The 24,636-nt window shown below is 43.9% G+C and overlaps 2 protein-coding genes and 1 long non-coding RNA gene across 4 annotated transcripts in view; 1 reads left to right on the forward strand and 2 right to left on the reverse strand.

Moving 5' to 3' along the window:
* The first annotated feature begins 261 nt into the window (after window positions 1-261).
* On the forward strand, window positions 262-12,463 carry LOC103595266. Its single transcript, XR_550936.1, has 2 exons — window positions 262-793; window positions 12,245-12,463. It is a non-coding gene; the product is annotated as an uncharacterized LOC103595266 (long non-coding RNA).
* A 2,036-nt stretch (window positions 12,464-14,499) lies between these two features.
* Window positions 14,500-21,889, reverse strand: LOC103595267 (zinc finger protein 513-like). 2 transcript variants are annotated; one of them, XM_008578629.1, is made up of 3 exons: window positions 21,810-21,889; window positions 19,930-19,962; window positions 14,500-18,442 (listed from the first exon to the last, which is right to left on the reverse strand). In XM_008578629.1, the coding sequence occupies exon 3, from the start codon at window positions 18,400-18,402 to the stop codon at window positions 17,623-17,625; it is 780 nt and encodes a 259-aa protein (XP_008576851.1). In that variant the 5' UTR covers window positions 18,403-18,442; window positions 19,930-19,962; window positions 21,810-21,889; the 3' UTR covers window positions 14,500-17,622. The 2 variants fall into 2 exon arrangements, with proteins under 2 accessions (XP_008576851.1, XP_008576852.1); XM_008578630.1 differs by having other exon boundaries at window positions 21,797-21,831.
* ZNF827 (zinc finger protein 827) overlaps window positions 18,391-24,636 on the reverse strand; it is a 161,802-nt gene continuing 155,556 nt past the window's right edge. Inside the window, exons 11-14 of the mRNA XM_008578633.1 lie at window positions 22,360-22,551; window positions 21,797-21,987; window positions 19,930-19,962; window positions 18,391-18,442 (exon numbers count right to left, since the gene is read on the reverse strand). Of these exons, the coding sequence (XP_008576855.1) occupies window positions 21,806-21,987; window positions 22,360-22,551 (374 nt within the window). The 3' untranslated portion in view covers window positions 18,391-18,442; window positions 19,930-19,962; window positions 21,797-21,805. The remainder of the gene's footprint in view (window positions 18,443-19,929; window positions 19,963-21,796; window positions 21,988-22,359; window positions 22,552-24,636) is intronic.

The raw sequence follows: 24,636 nt of genomic DNA on the forward strand, positions 1-24,636 counted from the left end.
CCCCGCCCGGCCGGCGCGCGCTGGACGGAGGGCCCGGCCCCTGCGGTCCTCGGAGCGCGGGAGGAGCCGCGCCGCCCGCACCACCTTCCTCCCGCCCACCGACGCCGTCCTCTTTACGTTTCTGAGGAACAGGAAAGATAATCTAAAAAGCCGCCCCCCGCCCCCACCCCAAAAGCCCTCCCAGTGATGATTCTTGTGCTTTAGGCCCGGGTTGGGTTAAATACATTCCCGGGGAGCCAGCTGGTCTGGTTCCCGGCAACCCCTCGTATGGTTTCCATTAAACTCGCCAAAACCGTGCACTGAAAACGCAGCCCTGGAGCCGCCCGGGAGCCTCCGGGGTTTTTGCCCTGGCCAGGCTCTTCAGAGAATCTCGGGCCGAGGAGGTGAAGGCCTCTGTTTACGTTCCCAGCCTAGTACCCAGCGGTCCCGGTCTTAATGCTGTGATTACTACGCTTTACTACTCCAGGAAAACCGTTTTCCATGGTAATATTACCATTCATTCATTCAGTATGCAAGGCTTAGCTTATGAGAATTCTGTTTTAATTCTAAAAAGCAATGTCCCTTTACAAAGGGTTTACGAAAATAACGTGGCCACAGAAATTCAATTTGACCAGCAGCACTGGTGTGGTTGGGCTATACCTTCTCTCTTGCCTGTCCCCGATTCCTCTACCCTCAAAAGGCAAAAACAAATGTTAGCTTTGGAAAAATACTCCCTCACAAATGGGTTAGGGTTTGTGGTCCAAAAAGAGGGAGCAGGCTATGATAACTGGAATGTTCCTTAAATTCATCAAAGGTAAGTCTGCTAGTTTATTGAGGACACTCAATGTGGAGGGGCTTAGGGAAGCTCACATGGCTTAGGAGAAAGGTAGTAACTCGGTGCTGCAGCCCGATTTGGGGACGGGAAAGAGACCTGGACATCAAGTGTTTTATCATATACAGCCAAAGGATTTTTATCATATACAGTCAAACTCAATTCATTTATGGCACGTCCTCTCTCTAGCCTTCCTTCATCTGCAGTTCCGTCTCTGTCCTGCCCTGGGTCTTACCTATTTGGGGAGTTACAGCCCTTTCTTCTTTCCTCTAACCTAGGTTTTGCCCCCTTCTTTCTTTTCCTTTGCCTTCCTTCCATTCCTCCCCACCCCTGCCCTGACCATGTGATTTTATTTGGGTTTTTAAAATGAAACCAGGTGCTGCATAAAACAAAAGCGAAGTAATAACAAAGAAAGACTATCCAATGCCTAAGGAATGTGCTGAGCTTTATGACTCAGGCTGTCCTGGCAAAGAACTCAGGCTGACATGGAGAGGTGGGTGGCACGGAGCACAGACCATACATGGCATCCCTGGCCTCTCCAGATAGACGTGGTCAAGGCAGGCTGTGACTCATTTCACAAAACCAGAGACTCTTGTTCTTTGTGGAACGAGACTTCCCCGAGTCTAGGGCCACAGGATCATCAACCTTTCCCAGCCAGGCCAATCCAGTTTAACACAGCAGGGGCCAGGCAAAAGGCCATCCCTGGGAAAGAAGCAGGTTTGATGGATTTGGGCAAGGGCTCTGATGCATTTAGGACATGAATAACACGTAAGCTGCAAAGTGACATGAAAATTTGCATGCATTGTAGCAGAGACAATGGCTTGGGAGTTTAGGTCACAGGATTGCCTGGTGCCTTGGAGGAGGGGGGTGTAGGAGTGCTCCTGGGAGGAGATAGGATGTTTGCTCTTTGCAGTAGTGTGTGGAGCAGCAGAAAAGCTTGCCAGATATTGTTGGGGCTTTTGTGGTGCCATTCCTAATGCAATCAGGAAGAGTAATTCAGAACAAGAGTGGTGGACTTTGCATAAACACCCAGAGAGACACCCAAGTACACATCCTCACATTCTGAGAATTCTTTTCAAATAGTAATGGGGTAAGGTGTACATACTTTCTGTTACTAAGAGACTGAGACTGCTGAGAGCACTAAGGAGAATATCTCTCCTAGTGAAGGTTGTGGGGAGGGGTCTGAACCTGGGTGACAAGGATGTTTGTGCTCCCTTCATTACACAGCCTTGGGTTGAACGGAACCCATAGTGCTCCTTCTGGTTTCTACCACCCCAGAGAAAGCTGTCACTTTTTGTAAGAGAATGAACCTTGACTGGCATAAATGAGATCTCCATGCAGCAGCCTCGTGGAATGGGGGCTTGTTTTTTCTTTTCTTCTTTCTTTTCCTTTCCATGGAATACCCATTGAAAAGCTGTGGCCACTATTCCATAATTGCAGGAAAAGCTCTGCCTAGCCTTTTCATTAAATTCTGCTTACCTGGAAAAATAAAGTCTTTTAAGGGCGATGACTTCATAAATATTTATAGTGTGAACAGGCGTCACTCTGGTTCTGCAGGAGAATGGGCTCATTCAGTTTTGTTTATGATGTGACACCTGGGTGAGTGACATCCGTCATCTGGGTCAGCCCTACACTCTGTTCCACTGAAGCATGTTTATGGAGTGATTATGCCTGCAAATATTTGCTATATTTAGGCCCTCTCCTCCCCTAACCCCCTCTTAGCTCTCTTAAGTCCCCAAATCAGCAAAAAGCCCAAGGGGAAGATTTTGAACCCTAATGATAGGCATAGGGGCTTGAACCTGTGCTGTAGAAACATTCGACAAATTGGGAGGCAATTAGGATGGGCATGCTGACTGTCATTATAGCATTCATATATTAAGGTGGCTTTGTTGGGCCTGTATCTAGCAGGTGAGGGCTCTCAGCTGGGCATGAGGGGTTTTGACAGGCGATGAGCAACAGCCCTGAGTGACGAATGCAGATGGATGCTTATGAGACTCTCCTTCCCAGGGAGCTTTCTCTGGAAGGATCTCACAGGCCCCTCAGGTCTCTCACTATGTGCCACAGGATTCTGGGGACGGGACCTGGTGGGGGCTCTGTGACCTCAGCTGGGTCAAGGTCTCTGGTAGAACCTGAGGCCTGCCCCTCTCAGCCACACCTGGCCCCTGGCGAGGAGGCAGCAGCTGCCCTTCCTCAGCTGTGGAGGAGGGAGGGCCCCTCTGGCTTCCTGGCTTTGTAGCTGCACATGCCCTGTCCTAGGCATGTCAGGCTGGACACAGGCCTACTTCGGGACTCAATATTCGCCTCTGATTGGCTTGGCCACCTATTGTTTATCCCGGGAAGGGCCAGGTCTTGGCACAGGCACCTGAAGTGTTGCCAGCATTTTATTTTTAGAGACAGGAAAATGTCTGCTTTTTGGCAGCTGCTGTTTTTCTGGCACACATCAGGGATAGCGTAAAAAAGTTCGAGTGAGAGATTCCAAGCCCTACATTCATGGCTTATGACACAGGCAATAGCACCATGAGCCTCTTAACAGAAGCCTTGGTGGAGCCTAAGATCTTTCATTAGAGGGGCTCTGGGCAGAGTGGTGGTCCTCCTGCTACACCCTGGCAACGAGAGTCCTCTAGTCCATAAATGTCACAGAATGAGCATCTCATGAGTCCCTTCTGAGTGCATCAGCTGGTCGAAATAGTATTGTTCTTACCTCCCTTTGTCTCCTTATCTACCAATCTATAATCTAGTACAGCTTGGTAGGCAGAGTAAGAAAAACCATCAGTCTACTCAATTTCATGTTCATCAGCCCTCTTCAGACCCACTGACATTGTCATCATGATTGTAGAAGGCAGCCAATTTCCATGGCAAGAAGTGTATTATTAGACTCACGGATTACATTTCCAAATTTTATTGGAAATAATATTTGTCCTAACATGGTTCCCTATTAAAACATATTTTTGTCAGTCCTGTGATTCTGGCTACTGACAATCTATCTGAAAGCATTTTTAAACTGTAATGACATATTATGCAAAGGTAAAGTGGAATGGAAATAAAAGTAAAGAATTAAATTGTGTTTTCTACCTTCCGTTCTCCCCAACTTTTGAAAAAGATGACTTTCTAATTACAAAAATAAAACATGAATACATTCTGCTTTATTGCTTATAGTCTGTGATTGCCTTTTGGATTCATCTTTCTTCTTGCTGGAGTACATCCTCTGGTAGGTTTTCTTTTGTTCTCTCTCCCTTCTCTGTCAGTGGGTGGATACTACATTTTTCTGAGGGCTTGTGTTTCTGAGAATTTACTTTGATCTCTGTCTCTGAGATTTAATTTGGCTTGTTATAGAACTCTTAAGTTCAAATTTATTTTTCCTGAGCATTTCTAAGCTATTGTTTCATTATTTTCTTGAAACTGCTGTGGTTGATGAGCAATCTCCTGTCGATCTGAATCTCATTCCTTTGTAGGTAATTTTTCTGTATCGCATTGTATTTTCACCTTAATATTCTGGAGTTATATTTTGATATTGCTATGTATGAGTTTATTTTTAAAGTTTATTCTCCATGGTACTGATAGGCTCTTTTAATGTGAGGGCTCAGGTCTGTCTTTAGCTCTAGAATGTGGGGTGGGGAGGAGGAAACCAGAAAGGTTAAATTGGTCTATTTGATAAAGTGCTGAGGAAGAGAGGAAAGGGAGTGTGGGCCTGAGTGTTGGGAGGAATTTTAAGGGGTTATAGAGGAAGGAAGAGTAAGAGTTAGAGGGATTCATTGTTAGTTAGGTAAAAAAATGTCTAAAGATGATTTTTAACATCTTTGGCTGTACATTATAAACATACTCCCTTCTTTGGTGTGTTATGGAGAGACTAAGACTTGAATTGCTGTTCATTATATATTTTTTTCTGTGGGATGACTGTTTCTGGGATTTGATACTGAGACTGAACGACAAGACTGCCTTGGGTTAATATGAGTTATATAAACAATTACTATTATTTTTAATGATTAAGCAAATATCTTTCTCTTACTCTGTCTCTCTTTTCCTACCTTTTCCCACACTGTCCAGGCCAGTTTCCTTTTTGATATAATAAGGAAATAAAATAGATGCTCTAAAGTCCTGCTGTTTTTCTATAACTCTCATTCTATCTTACCCATCTGTCATCTACCTACCTAAATATTCTCTTTATGGCTAATAGCTTATAAGAAGCCAAGACAATTTTTTTTTTCACTCATTAGGTAATTTAATTTGTCACCAGATGAGTTGTCATAGATAGATTATAGATTTGGACAGAAAAGACAGCAGAGTGGCCAAACTTATAGCAGGTTTGAAGCCTTAGCTTAAGATCTGCACGTGAAGCTCTGCCAGCCTCCCCAGACATTTAGTCTTTAGACTGAGGAATTTGTTCTATAGGTTCTCTAGGTCCACCCATCGTAGTTGATGTTTGGCATAGAGGGGCAAGATTTGGGAAAGACTGAAACAGGAAGTGATATTCAACTAACAATAGCAACTCTGAGCAAAGTTGAAGGCAGAAGATACAAAATCAAGTTATACTTCTTTTCACTTTCTTCCTGAGACATAACCGTGGAATTGGTTTTTATTTTATCACGGGCATATATTACCTTTTAAAAAGTACTAAATATAGTTGTTAAATTTTTAAAAGTATAAGAAATATAAGAAGAATCATTGGGGGTCCAAATTCTCCTAGGAGATTTGGATTGCATGAGGGCTTTTTCTTCCACTTCTAATATACACATAAAAGCGTTTGATATAATGAGACAGTAAACATATGCAGCCTGAATAATGTGAATTACTCAGTCTCCTTGCTAAAAAAATAAGTATAGTTTGAGTAGCTACAGTCCCAACACCCCTGACAAACACGGAGCTTCTAGTTGTTAGGTGCCGCTGTTCTGACTAGAATATGAGACATGCATAGCCTCTGCCTGAGTAAGTAGGAATGCAGTGTGTCATTTTAACACAGATGACTCCATACATAGTGATTGAACTTCAGTGGGTGGGTGCCTGATGGTCTTGTGTAGGACCAAGGTGGGAAGGAACTCTCAAGTACTGAAAAGCTATCAAGGTCAAGCTCTGCTGACCTCCACAGAAGCTTACTATTCTAGACTGAGGAATTCATTCTGTAGATTCTCTAGGTCCGCCCATTGGAGGTGATGTGAGACAGAGAAGGGAGATTTGAGAAAGGCTCAATGTGGAACTGATATCCAACCAGTGATAGCATCTCTGAGTAAATGAGGGCAGCAGATGCAAACACAACTAAGTTCAGGGGTCCCCTGAGAATGGAGAGCAGCCAGACGAAAGTGGTTCACTTGGATTCTCAAGGGAATCAGGCCATTTCTTCAAGTTGCCATCAGCGTTTTTTCTTTTCTGGAATGTAAGGTTTCCTCTGCTTTGTATGTAACCAGTGCTCTATCCATTTCCAGAGAGGAGGAAATGCTTTCCAAATTATAGCTATCCCTTTCTGCAAAAAATGTGACAGTGTGAGAGTTTCAAAACTGCATTTTACAAAAAAAAAAAAAAAATTACTTGGTAATTTAAAGACTCTGTATTTTCCTTTTTTGTTTAATCTGCAATTAATCATGGCTCCTTATATTTCCTACATTCCCCTTCATCTTCTCTCCAACCTTTATGTTAAACAATTAATGCTCTATACATTTGTATGTAAGTACGCTTCTGGAATTCAGTGCCCAAGGGAAGAAACCATTTTTAAAGAGAGGGATTCTGAAATAATAACCACCCCTTCTTTTGAAAATTTAGGTTTTCATAAAACAACATTTGTAAAAAGCAGGCCCACGTCTAGTGAACATGTGATAAGTTTCTAGCAGATGTCATTACTGCAAAGTACTCTCCTCAAAACCCTTAAATTTTTACTTCCTCTGGATTTGCCACTCTAATGGAAGAGCCCGCCATGGTGACACAGACACTCTGCTTCTCAAAGTGTGGTCTGTGAAGCTCCCCGCCAGATGGCCTCCTTCAGAATAAATGCTTGCAATATGATGTTTATATTTGTGTTTCTGGCATGAATTAATAATTTTCTCATGATATTTAATAAAAACCAGATTATTTCATTTCTATCTCAAACACCCAGTACCTTTCTTCCCTTTCTATCTGATGAGGGTTATTTTTCTCCTGGTAGTGAGGTGGCAGCAAACATGGGCAGGATAATTGAGCTATAGCTCTTTCTCCCAGCTGAAGTGGTGCACAGCCTAGAAGGATTTGAGATCTGTTCCTCTCTACAGAGGTTGGGTTTGCTATGCATCAGAAAGAGACAGCTAGTCAGGAGAACATGAGACCAGGCTCCCACACAAACGACCTCTTTTAAACTTCAAGGCTTACCTGCTGGCTCTAATTTTGGTGACTGAGTCTGAGTTTCCTAGACATATGCATCAAATTTTTAGAGATCTAGCATATTCTTTTCTAAGCCTTCATTTTTCCAGATAGGAACTGTTGAGCCCCTGTTTCCTTTGGCTGTCTTTGGCTAACAGAAACTGGTCTTGGCAGACAGCAATAGCAGGGATGGTACAAAGACTGCTGCCTGCACTTCAGAGGATGAGTTGATACCCAAGAGATATGGAAAATTGGTTTGGAGTGTGGCTGGAGATTATGACAGCAGTTTACTGTTCTCTTTTTTGAAGGAATGTGAAGGAGAAAATAGGAAAAAGTTAGATTTCCCTGAGAGAGCAGGGAAGTTTAGAAACCTTTTGGCAAGAGCTGGGTGTGCATGAACTTTATTTCTTTCACTACCAAACCTAATACAAGGGTAGACTTTCTCCTCATCACCAGCTTCTCAACGTGGACTCATTCTTTAATCTGTTAGAATTTGGTTTCCACTCCCAACCTGTCACTGAAACTGCATCCTTAAAGGTCACCGAGGATCATCAAATTGGTGAAGGCTATGAGATTCAGCCCCCCTGTACTCATCCTTCCGTACAATTTCCCAGAAAAGTCTCTCTATCCTTGGCTTCTCTAGCAATGTCGTGCTTGTCTACAGCTCCTCCGATCATTTCCTCTCATTCTCCTGTGCTGTCCGCTCCACCTCAACCCCCTGCACTAAAGGTGGGATCTCCCAAGGTTCTGTCTTCGGTGGCTTTGTCGTTGTTGTTGCAGCTGCTGTTGCAGTCGTGGTGTTATCACCCACTCTGCTGTCTTCAGGTATCATCTTTGCACCTGCAAGTCTGATCGTGATCTTTCTTCTGAGCTCTGGAATGAATTTTCAGTCTTTACACCAGAATGTCCTATCCAGACAGGAAACTGTTGTGATACACCTGGTGAAGATGTGAAGGACCTGCACCAGGATGTTAAGAATAGAAAAGACAGGATAGAGTCATAAAATATTTGGCAGATAAAATAAACAGGACTGTGTGATGGATTAGTTGTCCAAAGAGAGGAAGGAAGAAAAAGAAGAAGGCAGGATGGAAGGGGGCAAAGCTGACCCCAAGTTTTATAGCTGGGGTAACCTGGAGGATGGGGGTGCCCTCACTGGGGCTAAGGATGCGTGGTAAGGGGCAGATCTGAGGGAGAAGATGATGACTTCAGTTTAGGACATTTTGAACACACCTTGTCTCTGTCTTTTTTGCCTTTTGAGTCTTCCTTTCTTAGTGCTGCTACAATTATCTTCCTAAAATACAGGTCTGATCATACCATTCTCCTCAAAATTTTTCATTAGTTCTTTTTCCCTGCAGTGTGGTGAAGATGTTCAGTATCCTTGACAAGGGGTTTGAATCCGTACACATGCTGTTTGGTTTTATTGTAACCTTCCGACAAGGCAGAATCCACCAAACAATTTCTTACCTTCGTGCCTTTACTCAAGGTGTTCCATCGGTCTGGAATGCTCTCCTCACCTGTGCTGCCTACAAAAATCCTACTTATTCTTTAGATTGAAGTTTGCATACTACATCCTCCACGAAGCCTTTTCCCATCCCTGTTAGAACTGGTAGCTCTTTATTCAGAATTTCCACAGCAATTTGTGTGTATTTTTTTCTGGCATTATAATGCATTTGCTTAAATATGTATTTCTCCTATTGGTTGGTAAACTCCTTAAAACTAGGAAATGAATTTTATTTATCTCCATTTCTTACTGGCTGCTAGCACATGACTTTCCACATATTTGTTGCTCATTAAATAATAAATGAAAAGGACAAGGAGACATTGGTCAAGGTTAGAATGGAAGGAGAGTCTGGGGGAGAGAAGTGGTTGGTAGGGTGGGATTGGAGGTGCTTTGGAACGTGTTCAGCTGGGATGGCATCTTTGGGTTGTGAAGACAACCCAAATAATGATAAGGGAGGCAATGCATTATGGGTCATGTGAGAGCACCATATTTAAACACAGGACCCTGTGACACAAAATTATACATGTACACATGTAGGCTCTTATCCACAGGCAGACAAGTTAGATTGTAAAGTCTTTGAGCAGGAAATTATTATTCTGCCCATTTAAAGATACATGGCTTCTTTGTGTAACCAAGATTCCTGCATATTTAGCTATTGCTGCTGCTCCGTCTATTGTCTGATGCCATAAAGAGACGGGGCCCTGAGTGATAGTACAGTGATGACCCAATGCTGTGCCCATTTATTTAATTATAGAAAAGATGGACAAGGGGGTATTCTGATTATGCGATTTCTTTGACCCTTAATTATTCTTTTCGTATGTTAGACTCTTTCATCAACCTGTTTTTATTTTTAGCAGTACAAAGGAAAAATGAGAAATATTGTCTTTTAACATGAATCTTAGAATAATAAAACTGATGAACTTCCTTCTGGATGCTCACACAGATACATATTTATTATGTTTATATTTTTACTATGTATATACTGTATGCATTCTTTATATATACATTCTATATATTTATGTAACCATCCATGAACTGATGAGTCCATGTTTACTCCAATCTTCCATTAGTAAAAGGACTGCTAGTTGTTTGTCAGAGATGATAAGAAACAGAAAAGAGTCATATCGTGAATATTTTAACTTTCGGTTCGCTGTTTTCCATGAGGGTAGCTACTCCCTGTCCAGCCCCAGGTTCCTGAGGGAGGTTATGCACAGAGGAAACACCAGGTGAATGTAATCTTATTCCTAGCTGGGCTATGGCCCCCAGCCTCTTTGTTGAACCCCTTTTCATGGTAAGTTGGGAACCTGTGAGAGCCACCAGGGTGCCTTTTGCTTGGATTTGAGCCTGGGTGATGGCTCCTCCCCTTTGGTCGCTCTTAGGCTCTCGTGGTTTTCCCAAGTCAAGGAGGGCCTCTGAGGTGGGAGGCAGCCCACATCCCTGTCAAGTGGCTTCCTCTGAAGGAGTCCTAGCAGATCTCCATCCCATTAGAGAAACCAAAAAGCAAACCCCGGATAAGAGAGACCCTGCTGTATAGATGAGAGAGCCTTTACCTGCTTCTCATGTGCCAGCTCTTGCATTCCTTAGCATCGTGACCCAACCCTGTCCTTGGCTCTGCCCAGCTCAGTCCTTCTCAGGGGGTAGAGGAAAGGGGCAGATCTTTACGCTAACCTAGCAGGTTGGGTGGATAGCCAACACTGGCCTAGAGGCTAAAATGATGGCAACATTCACACCAAATATGACCATTTTATTGGACACCTCTTGTTTTCCACCTCGCAAACTCACCTTCTTACTTCAGCCTTTGCTGTAGCAACCAGCTGTGGTCAGGTGTGATTGACAGCCCCTCACCCCTGCTTCATCAAGCAGCTCTTGCATCTACCTTGAAGCTTTTTTGCCACCTCTGTGGCTGCCTGTCGTAACCTACTCAGGCTTTCTGTCATGGACAAACGTGGAAATGCAAGGGAGTTAACTAACACCCTCTGCGGTTAGTCTAGCCCATTCCCTCTTCTATCCTTGGGCTGTCAGTTCTGAGATACATTTACACAGCCCTTCCTGAGGGTCCCCACAGGGATTGCATTCCAGCTGTCCACATCAATGGCTAGCTCCCCAATGCACCCTGGAACTGGCTTTCCTTCTTACCTGCTTCACTCCTTCTAGGTCTCCACTTGGGTTCCTGAATGGTTTCCCAAAATAAATGACTGCACACAAGCCCTTTTCTCAGGGCTCTGCTTTTAGGGAACCCAGAAAATGGATAGATGGATAAAGATTAGATAGATAGATAGATGACAGAGATATTCGCTCGCTACAAATGCTGATTGAACCCACCGCATGGAGAATATTCTAACAGACATTCTGGTTTGAAGTGGGACATAAAGGGACAGGGGGCTTTGTGGTCCTTTAAAATACACATTGAAAAGTCTATGGACTGCTAATTATGAGTTGCATTTAAAATAAAAATAGGAGTTTTAGAACACTGAAGCCAGTTGATGGCATCTCCCTGTCTGGAAATCCTTAAGATCTGAATGTTACCTTTCTGGGATGGTTTGGGTGGGGCCCTACGTTCAGGTCAGAGGATGGCTGGATATCTTTCCTCAGTCCTAGCCTGGTGTACACTCTTTCTGCTTTACTTGTCTGATAATGGGGACAGATCAGTTACTTCCCTGTGTCTCTGTAAACACATAGGAGCCTTTCCATACAATGGAAGGGTCAGGGAGCTAACTTTTATAATGTACTTAAGAGTTCTTGGGGTGACAGTCTTTTTAAACGAGCAGCAGAATAAGAATATTTAGTATATTCTTTCATTATGCTAAAACTAAAGAAACCATTTACTCTTCTGCAGAAAACATTTGAAAGGTGGTCAGTAGAGAGCTGGTGGTCACAATTGAACTAGTCACTAGGAGGAGGCTGGAAGCAGTCAGGTGGATGGGGGGTGCAGAGTTAGAGAGAGGAAGGTGGGAAGGGCAAAAACCTCTCCATTCCCACATGGCTAACCTCTAACTCATCTAACCAGATTAAGTACCCACAGTTTGGTAAACTATGTTTAAGCCAACTTCAAGATGACCACAGGCAATACAAGCGTGGTGCTTTAGCTCTAATCAGAAGAGAAAAATTTTAGGCCTTTCAAACTCTGAAGTGGGCAGAAAAATATTTTTAGTCACATTTTTTCTCCTGAGCTTGTTGTGGCTTGAAACATTGAGGTGCCATTTTCGTTACAACTGCTTTGCAAGGATTCTGCCTACAACCACTCTTTTTATAAGATGCTTAATGGCATGTCATAATCACACCCCTAGTTTGTTTTTGAGCCAGGCTTCAACTCGAGTAGTCTGATTCCATGGTAATGTCCCTCATGGTTGGAAAATGTTATATGTAATCCAGATATTCTTACAAAACAGGGTAGAAAACCATCTGCAGGGACTGATGTAAGGGAAATATTGAAGTGTGAATTGATGTAGATTCTCTACTCCAAGTCTATAATTCTATTGGAAACCTAGAATTAATGAATTAATACCAACTGTACCACAAAGGAATTCTGAGGGGATAAAGCAATTGGTTTTCATCTTCCCTTTTGCAGTTCCTACCAATGCAAGCAGGATTTGCATTTTCCTGTTTTACAGACCCAAACTTAAAGGAAGAATTTTCAACAGAAGATCTACCACCTCATAAAGAAGAGATCTTGATTAATAACCTGAGGTCACTCAGACCTTGGTCTGGGGAAGAATGGAGTCTCTTGGTCCCTGGGAGCCACTGCACTTCACTTACTCCAGGGCCTGCTGTATGGACATTTGCCTGCTTAGTTGTAGTTATTCACAAAATAAACCCCACTTTCTGCAGGACCCTTCTATTCTGAAGGAATGATGTAAGTAAGCATGTTGGCTGGAGTATCTTGAATATTTGTGATTGATGGCTCCTTAGAATGGAGCCTGAACTTCCAAGGGTGCCCTTTTATCTGTGATTTTGCTCACAGGTTCTAAGCTGCTATTGGGAAGGATTCCAGTTTTACATTCTGTCTTCTGGAAACCTGGAAGAAATCACTTAGCTGCTGGCCCCTTCCTTCCCTCCCTCCCATCTTAATGTGCGCTGAGCTCCTCATCTCTCCTTCCTCCCCACAGGCTGCAGCACTGAGGCGATTTGATTCCCATGTTTTGGCAACTAACAAGATGTGCCTTCCCCTGGCAAGTTGTTCCCAAGCCCACATGGCCTTTGGCAGGCAAGAGTTCTAAGGTGATGCTTCCAACTGTGGAAAAGGAGAGGCATGCACTCACCAAGCCTTGCCATTTCTGCTTGTTCCCCTGTGACCAGTGCTGCTGCTCTGTTAAATGTCAGGCATGGTTTGCTGGTGGCCACCAAATAATCAACAAGCTGCAGACATATTATAGAAAACATGGCCTTGAGTTTTTGCTTAAAACATTATTTATGTAGGATGACAGGAGAAAAAGTATCTAGGATCTTGGGTTAAAATTCAAACAAAGGCCACGTGACTGGCTTGGAGATACCCAGGTCCATACACAATGTTTCTAGGTAAGTGAGGACGTGGTCTTTCTTGTCATGAAGGCTCTATTCCCAGACCATTCCTCAAGGTCACTGGAAGTCCATTCCAGGGAGAATGATTCCCAAACTAATGATTATTTTCTTTACATTGCTGGCTATTCTCAACCACAGGGAAAACGTGATGTAGCTATGGAGTCTAAGGAAAAAGGAAACATGCATACAAAATGAGAAGCTACTCCCTGTAGTGCCAGCAAAAATCAAAGAAGTCTGGCTGATTTTAATATTTTCAATAAGTACAGCCACCCCCAAACAAAACTGGTATTTGAATCAAATGAAAAAACTTGATTCAATCACCTAAAAAACAGCTGTTGAATGAAAAAATGATGGAGAAAATAGTGTCTGATTAGTGACTGGTCATTTTCAAAGTGGCTTCTCCTATATTATCACAGTTTTTACAAAGTAAATTTGACCTTTTTTAATGTGAGAGTGAAGTGGTTCACAATTTCTTGAAATAAGTTATATTTGTAAGTATGCAAGTTATGAACCACGCAAAACATTCTCTTCTGTTGCTTTATATATTTTTATCAACCATCACAGATTTATGAGGAAGGTCTCAGACAGAATTTTAAAATGAGTTTTTAAAAAATATTGTTTTAACTTAGTGTGCTTTTCGTCTTTTTTTTTTTTTTTTTTTTTTGTCTCAGTTTTTCTCTGGTACCTTCCCTTGAATGGTGAACTATTATTCCTTGCTTGGATAGATTATTATTTAGCTTGCAAAACATACCATAATCTCATAGTTGCCCAACTTCATTAAGAAAAATGGAATTATTAATGTGTTTTTTCCCCCTTTGGCTTTTTTTTTTTTTTTTTTTTTTTTGGTCTCAGTTTTTCTCTGGTACCTTCCCTTGAATGGTGAACTATTATTCCTTGCTTGGATAGATTATTATTTAGCTTGCAAAACATACCATAATCTCATAGTTGCCCAACTTCATTAAGAAAAATGGAATTATTAATGTGTTTTTTCCCCCTTTGGCTATGGGTTCAATAAAACGATGTTAAGCAGAAGAGCGTAAGGCTGGTGAACACTTTTAAATGTCACTAAATAATTTCAGGAAGGAACCAGCCTGCCACTGTCTTGAATGATGGATATGCTCTCAACTGTAATGGCCATTAATGACTTACATAACAGTTTGCATTATAACTATGGCTGTTCAAAACTTGCATTTTATAACAGTTATAAAGTAGGAGTGAACATTTCTGAAATCTGATTAAAATACCCTGAAAAGTAAAAAATAGAACAACACAAGACAAGCAAAATGCTGAGACTTACAAGTAGTCAAGGATGGCAACCAAGAAAGAAAAAGAAACAAAAGTATAGCCAACCGTTTCTTTTTTTTTTTTTTTAATTAGAGTATATTATACTTTCAAACTGGATACACTAGAAATTGGCAATGCAACATAAGATGCAAAGGAATATACCAGTTACTGTCAAAATGACCCTGTACAGCCTTGTAATGCAAAAAGCTTTATACAATACAAATTTTCAGTAATGTACACAAACCTTGACAGTATGATCATCTGAACATAATATGAAGAGTTAAAAAAAGGACAGAAGAAAGTGCTGAGAACCCTAACTGCAGTACTATATGGAAAAATAAGCTAGCTTTCATTGAAGAATGCATAGTGAAAACAGAATTGAAGTTAGTTGGTAGGTGAATTTCTCAAAGATGTTAGTGTTTTACACGGAAAGGATATCTATGGAACACATCCTTCCCTGAGTATCAAACTGCAAACCAAATTCAGGGGTATATATTATCTAGGTGGAGTTTGAAAAATGCTGTAGATTTTTTAATTAATAACAATAATAATATAAAAAGTCAAACGAACTCCAAACACACCTTTTCTCACTCAGAAAACTTTTATAATTTACCAGAAAGATTGATGACTCTTTCCAAAGTGCTAAAAAAGTTGCCCAATTATATTAAGCATTACTAAGTCATTCAAATACAAGTTCAGTGGCAAGCAGTGAAATGCATGGCATTTGAGCAATAAACGTCTCCTTCCATCACCCCTGTCACTCTTGAAAGTTTCAAGCCTAGGACCTCCTATTGCACAAGTGGCACGCTGTAAAACCTATAGTCCTAATTGTCAGGGTCACCCTTTTAGGTTTTTAACCTGCTGGTGCTTAAGTGTGATTCACCTTTTCTGCCAGCCTCTGTGGGATCACCATAGCCCTCTTTCCTGTCATCACTGAACTTGTAATTTTGAAAACACATTATTAGCCAAGTGGCACATTCTCCATTATATGGGGATAAAGACATGACATTTTAAAAAAACAACCCACCCATGAGCCCAGTATTCTTGGAGTGTATTGTCCATAACTGTCTATAGTGTCTTTTACTGAGACATTAACATGGCGAGGTTGAACGATGTTCTAAACACAGCCAAGTGCAAGGGTCTCTGCTGGAGGATGACTGAGGGTTTGGGAGCTTCATGCCCTAGCTGGTTGGGCCTCCCTGCCCTGTAGACATCTCCTTTAGTGTAAACAGGTTTGCCAGGGCACCAGCAGCCTCCCCAACCATGGCTGGATGGCTGGTGAAGAGGAGCATAGGCCTGGGGGAAGGAGGGTTGGTATGAAGAGGAGAGGGGGAGACCATGGTGGGGACAGGCAGTACAGTCTCTGGCTTCCTGTAGAACTGTACTCTTTTCCAGGGGGCTTTTGATGAAGCAAACTGATTAGAGGAAGAAAATTAGGGATGCTTTTATTTTCCCCTGGTGAAACATGAGGAAAAAAAAAAATCCCAACTCTAGAATAACACATGATGGAAAATGGTAACACGGTAAGAAAGCGCTCCTCCTGTACACCAGTTCTTCAATAGATAAATAATATATAAACTTTTATATTCCAAACTTCCCATTAATGTACAAAGCACATTCCTTCTGCTCTTTCAGCCTGTTTCATACTGGAAATTCTGTTGTCTTTAAAAATACAAGCAAGGAACATATTTAGCCAAAGATTTTTTCCTTTTTTTTCTTTTAAAATCTCCCATTACTTTTTAAGATTAGCAAAGGGCTATGCAACCAATCTACACCTGCTTCCTGTTGCAATAAAGTGCTGCACATAAATTGCCATTTTAATGACCACAAAATAAGAGCTTTAAATAAGTATAAAGTTAGCCTCCTAGCAGGTTACATCTACCAGGCGTTAACAAATGGAATACAGAATTACTAATAACATGGAGGATATCGCTATAGCCAGAGGATCTGCAAACACAATGGAAACTTCTCAGGGGCAAAAACGGAACCATAGGACTAAACAGCACCTTTTTGTTGTGTCATTATATGTCAAAGAGGTTGTGGCTAAATTTTCAAACATACATTCTACTCATTCCATAAAAAAGGTACATTTTCTTCCTTTTATTTCACTTTTTTTCTTCAGATGCGAAACAAAAACTAGTGCAAGACCAAAGCACTGTGCAAAACTGCTGTTTCTTTTTTTTTAGTCTGAGCATTTATACCCAGAATTTATCCAAACCCCTTTTAATCTCCTTGGCTGGATTTATCGACCATAAAATTTTTCACTCATACAATTTTTTCTCCTGCAAACAAATGGTAACCACTGAATTAATACATCATATATATATATATATAATCTGCCCTTTAAAAAATGACGCACTGTGTATGTGCACCATACACATTGTCTATGTATGGGCACGCACACAAAACACACTTAAGTTTTGTGAGGTTAGCTGCAGTGCTGCAAGATATTTCTTTCAGATCAGTCACTTGATTCCTTGTATCTTCATCACCAGAAGAGATCTGAGGACAAGGTCTCCAGCACTCTGTCAGAAATCTCCAGCAGCACTGTAGACGTTTACTGTTCCTTCATCGACCAAGCACCAGGCCCTACCACTCTGTAGCCACAGAATAGAGACAGAAGGGGATGAAGGAGCCCAGGGAGAGACTGTAGTGGATGATCAACCCAGGAGGGAAAAGAATGTCCATCGCTGTTAAAGAAGCTAGTACAAAGAATGTGCAATAGAAATGTCATGGCACACGACACACGGCTTTCTCTTTCAGAATCCACAAATGCCCACACACCCCATTCACCCAACAGAAAATCCAAATGCACCAGTATATAAGCTTACGAGTGCTGATTGCTATTAAGGACACTCTCTTTAGGGTATAACAAGACAAAATTCCGTTCAGAGAAAAGCACGGAGAAGGGCTGAGAGTGGGAGTGGGTGGCTGGGGAGGCATGCCTCTGAAGGTAGAGTATGCAGTAGGTCACCTTTCTGAAGATTGGATAAAGCAGCTTTCAGGTCAATGCAATAGGTATACACACAGAGCCAATTCTCTATTCCTTACTAAAGATATACAGTACACGTGGTTCAGACCCATGGGGGTCTGTAGGTTTTGCAGCAACATACACCTGCTGGGGTTGTGTTTAAGTTTTGTGTGTTTGTCTTTGTCTCTTTGTTTTTGGTACAGAACACGGCTGCCCTCAGACAGTCTCTGCTCTTTCTCTTAGTCCGAGATAGGCGAGGAAGGAGTGTTTGGGTGAGGGGATGCTGGGGGGCGCAGTCTGTGGCCGGGGAGGGTGGAATGTGAGATCCAAGTGGTTCTTGGGGTACAACGTTGTCAAGGGAATGAGATGGGCAAAATCTGAGTTCCGGTACTTGTCAAAGCGCAAAGGGGATCCATTGAAGGCCAAAGCCTTGAGTGCCAGGTTGGGCTCTGAGCCGCTGCTGTGGGCGGCCGACAGGGCCACGGTCTGCAGAGCCTGGGAGGCAGACATGACTGACAGGGGAGACAAGAGATTCCGGGAGCTCCCGACGACCAGGAGCGGGGCCCCAGGGCCGGCCGGGTCCTTGGGGGCTGGACACAGGCCCTTCTTGTCCTCTTCGGGGCAGTCCCCACTCTGGTGCTTCTTGACGTGGCGGCTGAAGACGAAAGGGTGTGTGGTCTTGAACAGGCACTCTTCGCAGCTGAAGGTCTGGCGTGGGGCGTGCTTCAGCTTCTTGTGCAGGTTGAGATTGTCCTTGCGCTTGCAGCTGTAGCTGCACTGGTCACAGTGGAAGGGCCGCTCCCCGGTGTGGACACGCACGTGCTCGATGAGCTTGTTGGCGGTCTTGGACAGGTATCCGCACTGGTCGCACTTGTAGTGGTTGCCCAGGCGGTGCTCCCGGGTGTGCGTCTCCAGCTCCAGCTGGTTGGCCTTCACTGTCTGGCAGATCCGGCACTTGTACTCCATCTTGTAGTGGGTCTTGAGGTGGCACTCCATGGCAGCGGGGCGGTTGGTGGAATAAATGCAGAATGGGCACCTGCCGGGGGAAGCAACGCAAAGGACGTTCAGCCAGAAAGGCTCCGGCAGTCCACGTTTCTACCCTCCTCACCTGCCTTCCTTCACCTCCCTCCCCCTGCCCAGTCTCCAAGGCCTGACCTGCCCAGCCCAGCCCAGCCCAGCCCCGCCCTGCGCCTCTCAGTGGGGAGATGGCCCTCTCGGCTTCCACTGCTGCTAGAGCAGTCCCTGCTAAGGAGGAGCTCCGACGAGGTTGCTCAGCCTATTCTGGGGCTCCTGGCTGCAACAGCCAATGCTAGCCCTCATGAGGGGAAGCAGAGAAAGTTCAGGAATAAATAAGCTGGCTTTCCCCTCCAGCCCCCAACCCGCCCTCCGAGCCCTCCCCATTCCCAAGCAGACATGGCAGAGGTCTAAACCTCTGGACCTCCCCTCTAGATGGGAGCAACACAAAGAATCGACTTTTCATGCACCACACCAAGCACACGCAGAAAGGCTAAGAGGTTTTAAAGAACAGCTCATAGGGGGAGAGCTACCTCCAGCAAACAGAAAGTTCACAGGGGTCAGAATCGTGCTTATTAAAGGGTGTTAGGATAAGAAGGCCTGCGTGTGTGTGTGTTGTGTGTGTGTGAGCGTGCGTGTGTATATACATGTATATGTACTCCTAAAACGTATCTCCTAAAGTGCTGGTTCTTTATCGGGCAAGGAAGGTGAGGACTAAGCTGGGGGCATAGCAGGAGAAGGAAGCCCACCCAACAGCCCATCGCTAATGAGGAAGAAGGGAGACAGCTGCTATCTAGAGCTCGAAGACATGATTAATACATCACTGGGCCATGGAAATAATAGTAATCCAACTGGATCACAGGTTCTCAGGGGGCAGGACCATATCTTAACATTTGCTCTGCATTCTCTGTAGTGCTTGGAAGAGCACTCAGCACGTGGTGAGCACTCAGGACCTACTGATACATTGTTTGCATGGTCACTACAAGTAATTTAGGCAGATTCTAGAAGGGTGGATTTTAGTTCCAGCTCCATCACCTTATCAGGCTCTAGCTGGATACTCTCGGCCAAAGCCTGGGCCTCTCTGTGGCTCAGTTTCCCCATCCTCTGAGGTGCAGATATGCTACCACCAAACCTCCTGACTGTCCAGAGGGGCTAAGGGAGTGGTGAGGGCTGAGCTTCTCTTTCAGAAGCTTCCTGGCTTGAGTCGGTGGCTTATAGGATAACTGTAGCGTGTTTGCTCTCTTTCCAAAAAGAATGCAAATGCAAACGTGGCTGCCTCAACTCTGGTTGGGTCCTGCAGGGCAGGGCCCAGGAGTGGACTGTCCTCGGGGTTTGGAGAGGTGTTTAGCAGAGCCCAACACAACCAAGTGCACCGTGCACTGCCTTCTCAGCGCCAAGCTCGCCGTTAGCCTTTGAACCTCAGCTCACAGAAGAGTGCACACGAGAGAAATATAAAGCCCATTCCCAGGTCAGGTGCACACACAACCCCTACGCCAAGCTGGGCCTTACCTAGAGGAGTCTGAAACTCACCACTGTCCTGAGCTACGGCAAAAGAAAAATAATAGCATAATCTTATTTGATCTGCATTATGAACAGGATATAGAGTACAAGCAGTTCCATCACAGAAAAGCAATTTAGACATTGGCAGTCTGTTTCATTTTAAGGACATTTCTGTGACCCACAGCTCAATCTTTCTTTCGCTGCTCAGGCAAAGTGCTAAGGGTTTTCCATGCTCCCAGTATTTATCTTAAAGACACTCTCTCAGGCAAATTAATTCTCTAATGTGGCAAAGGAAACAAAACAAAACAAAACAAAGACTCACTGTATAGCCAGAAGGCATTATCAATTTTTTCAAAGTATTCTTCTACTTGGTCATCCTAGAACATAAACTATTACACAGGGGACGGTTAGCACCGCACGGGAAGTGACTGTACCAGCAGAAGCATCAGAGTTCACCGTGCATTCTCCCCAATGGGCTCAGAGGCTCAGGACTTCTTAGGTCCCTGAGGAAAGGCAAACTGGCAAAGCCACGACTGGCAGGGGCTGTAAAGTTAATGGGTGTGACTGGGCTACTGGGAAGGGCAACGAGCACTAGTCCAACCACGGAAAAACATGGTTCTTTTTTTTAAAAATAAGAGCACACAAATATTTATAAGGGAACAAACAAAATCAAATTCCCGAACGATCTCTTCCTAGGCATTACCCACCTACTGGTTTTCCTGAAATAATCACCACTCCCCAACCCTTTCAACCACCTTCCCCCACAAGTGCCCCGAGAGGGAAACAAAATGGAACTTAATAGTAGGTGCTGTTCCCTGACTCTTCTGTTTGGACAAGCCTTTCCCCCAACACTCGACTCTCAGGGGCCTTCTGGGTCTCTCCCTTCCTCCCCCACTCAGGGGAGTCATGCTACCTCTCTGGTAGGCTGTGAGTTTTAATGATGATGACAATGTTTAAAAACAAAAGTTTTTTTTTTTCCTGAATTAACTAAAATGTATTTTTTTAATCCAGTTAACTACATGATAAGTTCATCTAAAAATTAATAATTATGACTTGAAAACTGTATCTTTTTGTGCCCGACTACATATGCTTCTTTCTCTTTACTAGACCATAAGTGCCTTGTGAACAGAGACTCTGATTTCAGAATCACTGGGAAGATTATATTCTAGTAATATTAGGACATAAATTTCCTGAGGATGGAAATTATGTTTTATTCCTTGTGTGCCCTTTAGCACCTGTTGTCAAGCCAGACACACAATATGTTTGATAATAATTCATTGGTCTCACTTGAGAGCAGAGGGCTTCTGGCAAATATGGGTTAATGATGCTCGCTGTCTAGATCTTTGGGAGAAGGTACCCGCATGTTTGCAGGAAGACATGAAGCACGTGAGCTTTGCATGGAAAACGTTGCCTCTTGCCTATTCAAACCGCCAAGGTTCCAGTTTTGGGGGGGTAGGGTGGTTGTAATGCTTATGTAAAAGATATATGGCAAGCCATTTAATAAACAGAGATGGTGAACTGCAGTGGCAGCATAATGATTTACACTTGTGGACACTAACCCCACATCCATTTGAATCAAGTCTGAACAAAACTCGAGCAGTGCAGGATGAGTCTACCCTTGCAGGCTGAGTTGATCCAGTAAGTCATTTTCCGTGCCCTGAATGCTGCAATACTTGTGAGACGGATTCTCCTGCTGAGGTCTGTTAACCTCTAGGGGACAAGTCTAATTCAATCCAGCTAAAGGCAACAGAGCTTCCTGACTGACTCCCCTCATCCCAAGCTCCCCATCTCCATGACCCCCAAAACCCTCAGGGGATGGGGTGGGGTAGGGAGCGGGAAAGGGTGTTTAATAACAACGCAGTAAAAGGTTCTGTACTTGCTTTCCTTACTTGAGCCCACCGGTGGGGACAGTGTGGCATTTCTTATGCTCCAACAGCTGTTCGGGGGTCTTCATGAACTTGTGGCACACGTCGCACTCAAACATCCGGGTGATGAGGTGTATCTGCAGATGGCGCTCAAACATGTTCTTCGTCTTGCAGACAAAGTTGCAAAAAACGCATTCGAACCCTGGAAGGACCGAAGCTGGGTATAGAGGTGCATGGGGCAGAGGGACAAGAGGGCAGGAGTGGGGCTGACTTCCCCCCTCCTCCCAGCCCCCCACCTCTGACGGCTATTCCCTTCCAGGCACTGTGCCTGCATCTGTACTAAAAGGAGTTAACATATAGCTTCGGAGTCAACGTCACCCTCTATATCTTTCCACTCCACACTTGAATGCAAATCAAGCCAGAAGTAATTGCAAATTTTAGGTGATGCATATTATATTGTATCCAGGTACTAATATCTGTTTTTCAATGTCGCTCCTCTCCAGAGCTTATTCTCAAGACTGGGCCATCCTAGAGTGTGGAGGTTTGAGCAGGCCACACCCACCTCCTCCCTTACCTTTCTCTGGCTTTTCGTCACTGTTCAGCGAGGGCTGGCTCCCGGGCATGACAGAGATGACCAGCAGGTTGTTCCCGCCCTTGTTTTTCTGGGAGCCATCTGAATCATCTTTGCTGTTGGCTGAATCACTCAGGGCTGAGAGAGAGGATGAAGAGGGGCTGTTGGATTCACTGGGGGTCTTCCTGTCTTCCCCTGAAAAATAAAAATAGCCCAATTCTGTTACACAGGAGATGAAAACTCTCAGAATGGCAGCAATTGAGGGTGGGGGAGTCAGGTCTCACGGATGCATCACCATTCTGGGAGCTCAGGCTAATGTTTTTAGCTCTCCCAGTGCACCCGTGGGAGTCCCAGGTAGGTCCCACTGCACCTGTGGTGATGACATTCGTGGTACCTGGTGCCAAGAGCAGGCATTCATTCATTTAACAAGTGTTTACTGAGGTCTTAGAATAATTAAAAATAAAATGACAACAATAGTTGAAATGTACTGAACATGTTACCAAGTTCCAGGAACTCAAGTGTTATCCTTTAAATGTATTATTTTGTTTTATCCTCTGAAAAATCCTATGAGGCACAACTATTATGACCCCCATTTTACAGGTGAGGGAGTGGAGGCACAGAGAGGTTAACCTGGCCACTTCCTGGTCACGTGGCCAGGAAGTGGTGGAGATGAGCTGTGAGTTGGCCTGACTCCAGCATCTATGCTCTTCATCAGTGCACCGGACCCTCTCTCAAAGCCAGGTGTCAACAAGCCAATAGGCCATTGAAATCTACTGTTAGGAGACTTCTGCCTCCACTCAAGATGGAGTATCAGTGATTGGATTTACCAATGCTACTAAAGCAACTAAATAAGCAGACAAAATATATCAAACAATAGTTTTCACAACATTGGACATTAGGCAATGAGGAGCAGTCCCTGTGAGAAGGGAAACAAAAGGGTTAGCCCGTGATGTCTCAGCCTCCTGCCCTGAGAGACTTTCCAGCCGCAGGGCAGGCGGGGGCCCCAGGTGTAGCCTGATGACTCCCTGAGTAGAGGAGAAGAGCTGAGGGTCTGACCATACTTTGTAGGGTAGAGTACCAAAGAGGAGAGAGCAGCATAGAGAAGGAACTCCAGAAACCTGCAGAAGGTCCCCCTTGCGTATTGAGACGAATATGGATCAGGGCATGTGTATGGGGAAAGTACCCAAGGTTGGAGGAAAAAAGAGATGCCTGAAAGGCTTAGAGAATAGTGCGTGGCGCTTACACAGGGCTGGAAACAGTGGCTCTTTCCCCCAGCCAGCCAGGAAAAACACACAATTCACAGAGCATTAGGTAGAAAATTGAGGAATATCTCTTAGTAGTGGGTAATAATTAGCCCTAGATGGATCACTGCCTGGTGATCCAGACCTGCCTGACAAATTATAAAAGCAAGACCCCAAAGGATCAAAGTTTCCAAGTAATTAACTGCATACTAGAACAAAGGTCAAGAATATTTATAGAAAGATAAAATCTCGATTACCCAACACAGTAAAATAACAATGTGTGGTATCCACACAAAGATTATCAGACATGCAAAGAAACAAGAAACATGATCGCAAAAAGGAGAATAATCGACCAATCAAAACTGACCCAGAACTGACACTGTTGTCAGAATTTGCAGATAAGGACATTAAAACAGTTATTATAACTATATTCCATATGTTCAAAGAATTAAGTAGAGACATGGAAGATATAAGAAAGATGTACGAGATGGAAAAATACACTGATGGGATTACCAGCAGATTAGACATGCAGAAGATAAGATAAGGGACCCTGAAGACAACAGCTATAGAAACTATCTGAAATGAAACAGTTAAAAAGAATCCCCCCTAGTGAATAGAGCACCAGTGAACTGATGCCTTCAAGCAGCTTAATAGAAGTTTTTTTTTTCCCCCTTTTTGTCTTTTTTCATGACCTGTAATGGGATCGCAACCCTCAGTGTCGCGCCTGTACCGCGCCCGGGGACCCTGAAGACAACAGCTATAGAAACTATCTGAAATGAAACAGTTAAAAAGAATCCCCCCCAGTGAATAGAGCACCAGTGAACTGATGCCTTCAAGCAGCTTAATATAAGTTTTTTTCCCCCCCTTTTTGTCTTTTTTCATGACTTGTAATGGGATCGCAACCCTCAGTGTCGCGCCTGTACCGCGCCTGGAATGGGATCGCAACCCTCGGTGTTGCGCCCGCACCGCGCTCTACCAGTGAGCGGACCGGTCTCTATATGGGATCCGAACCCTCGGCGGGAGCCGCCGCGCTTCCCAA

This window comes from Galeopterus variegatus, unplaced genomic scaffold, assembly GCF_000696425.1.
Source record: "Galeopterus variegatus unplaced genomic scaffold, G_variegatus-3.0.2 Scaffold1731, whole genome shotgun sequence".
In the NCBI taxonomy this organism is placed as follows: domain Eukaryota; kingdom Metazoa; phylum Chordata; class Mammalia; order Dermoptera; family Cynocephalidae; genus Galeopterus; species Galeopterus variegatus.

Bases quoted from the DNA above. Each gene is read 5' to 3' on its own strand.
- LOC103595267 (XM_008578629.1), bottom strand. From the start codon at position 18,402: ATGGAGTGCCACCTCAAGACCCACTACAAGATGGAGTACAAGTGCCGG.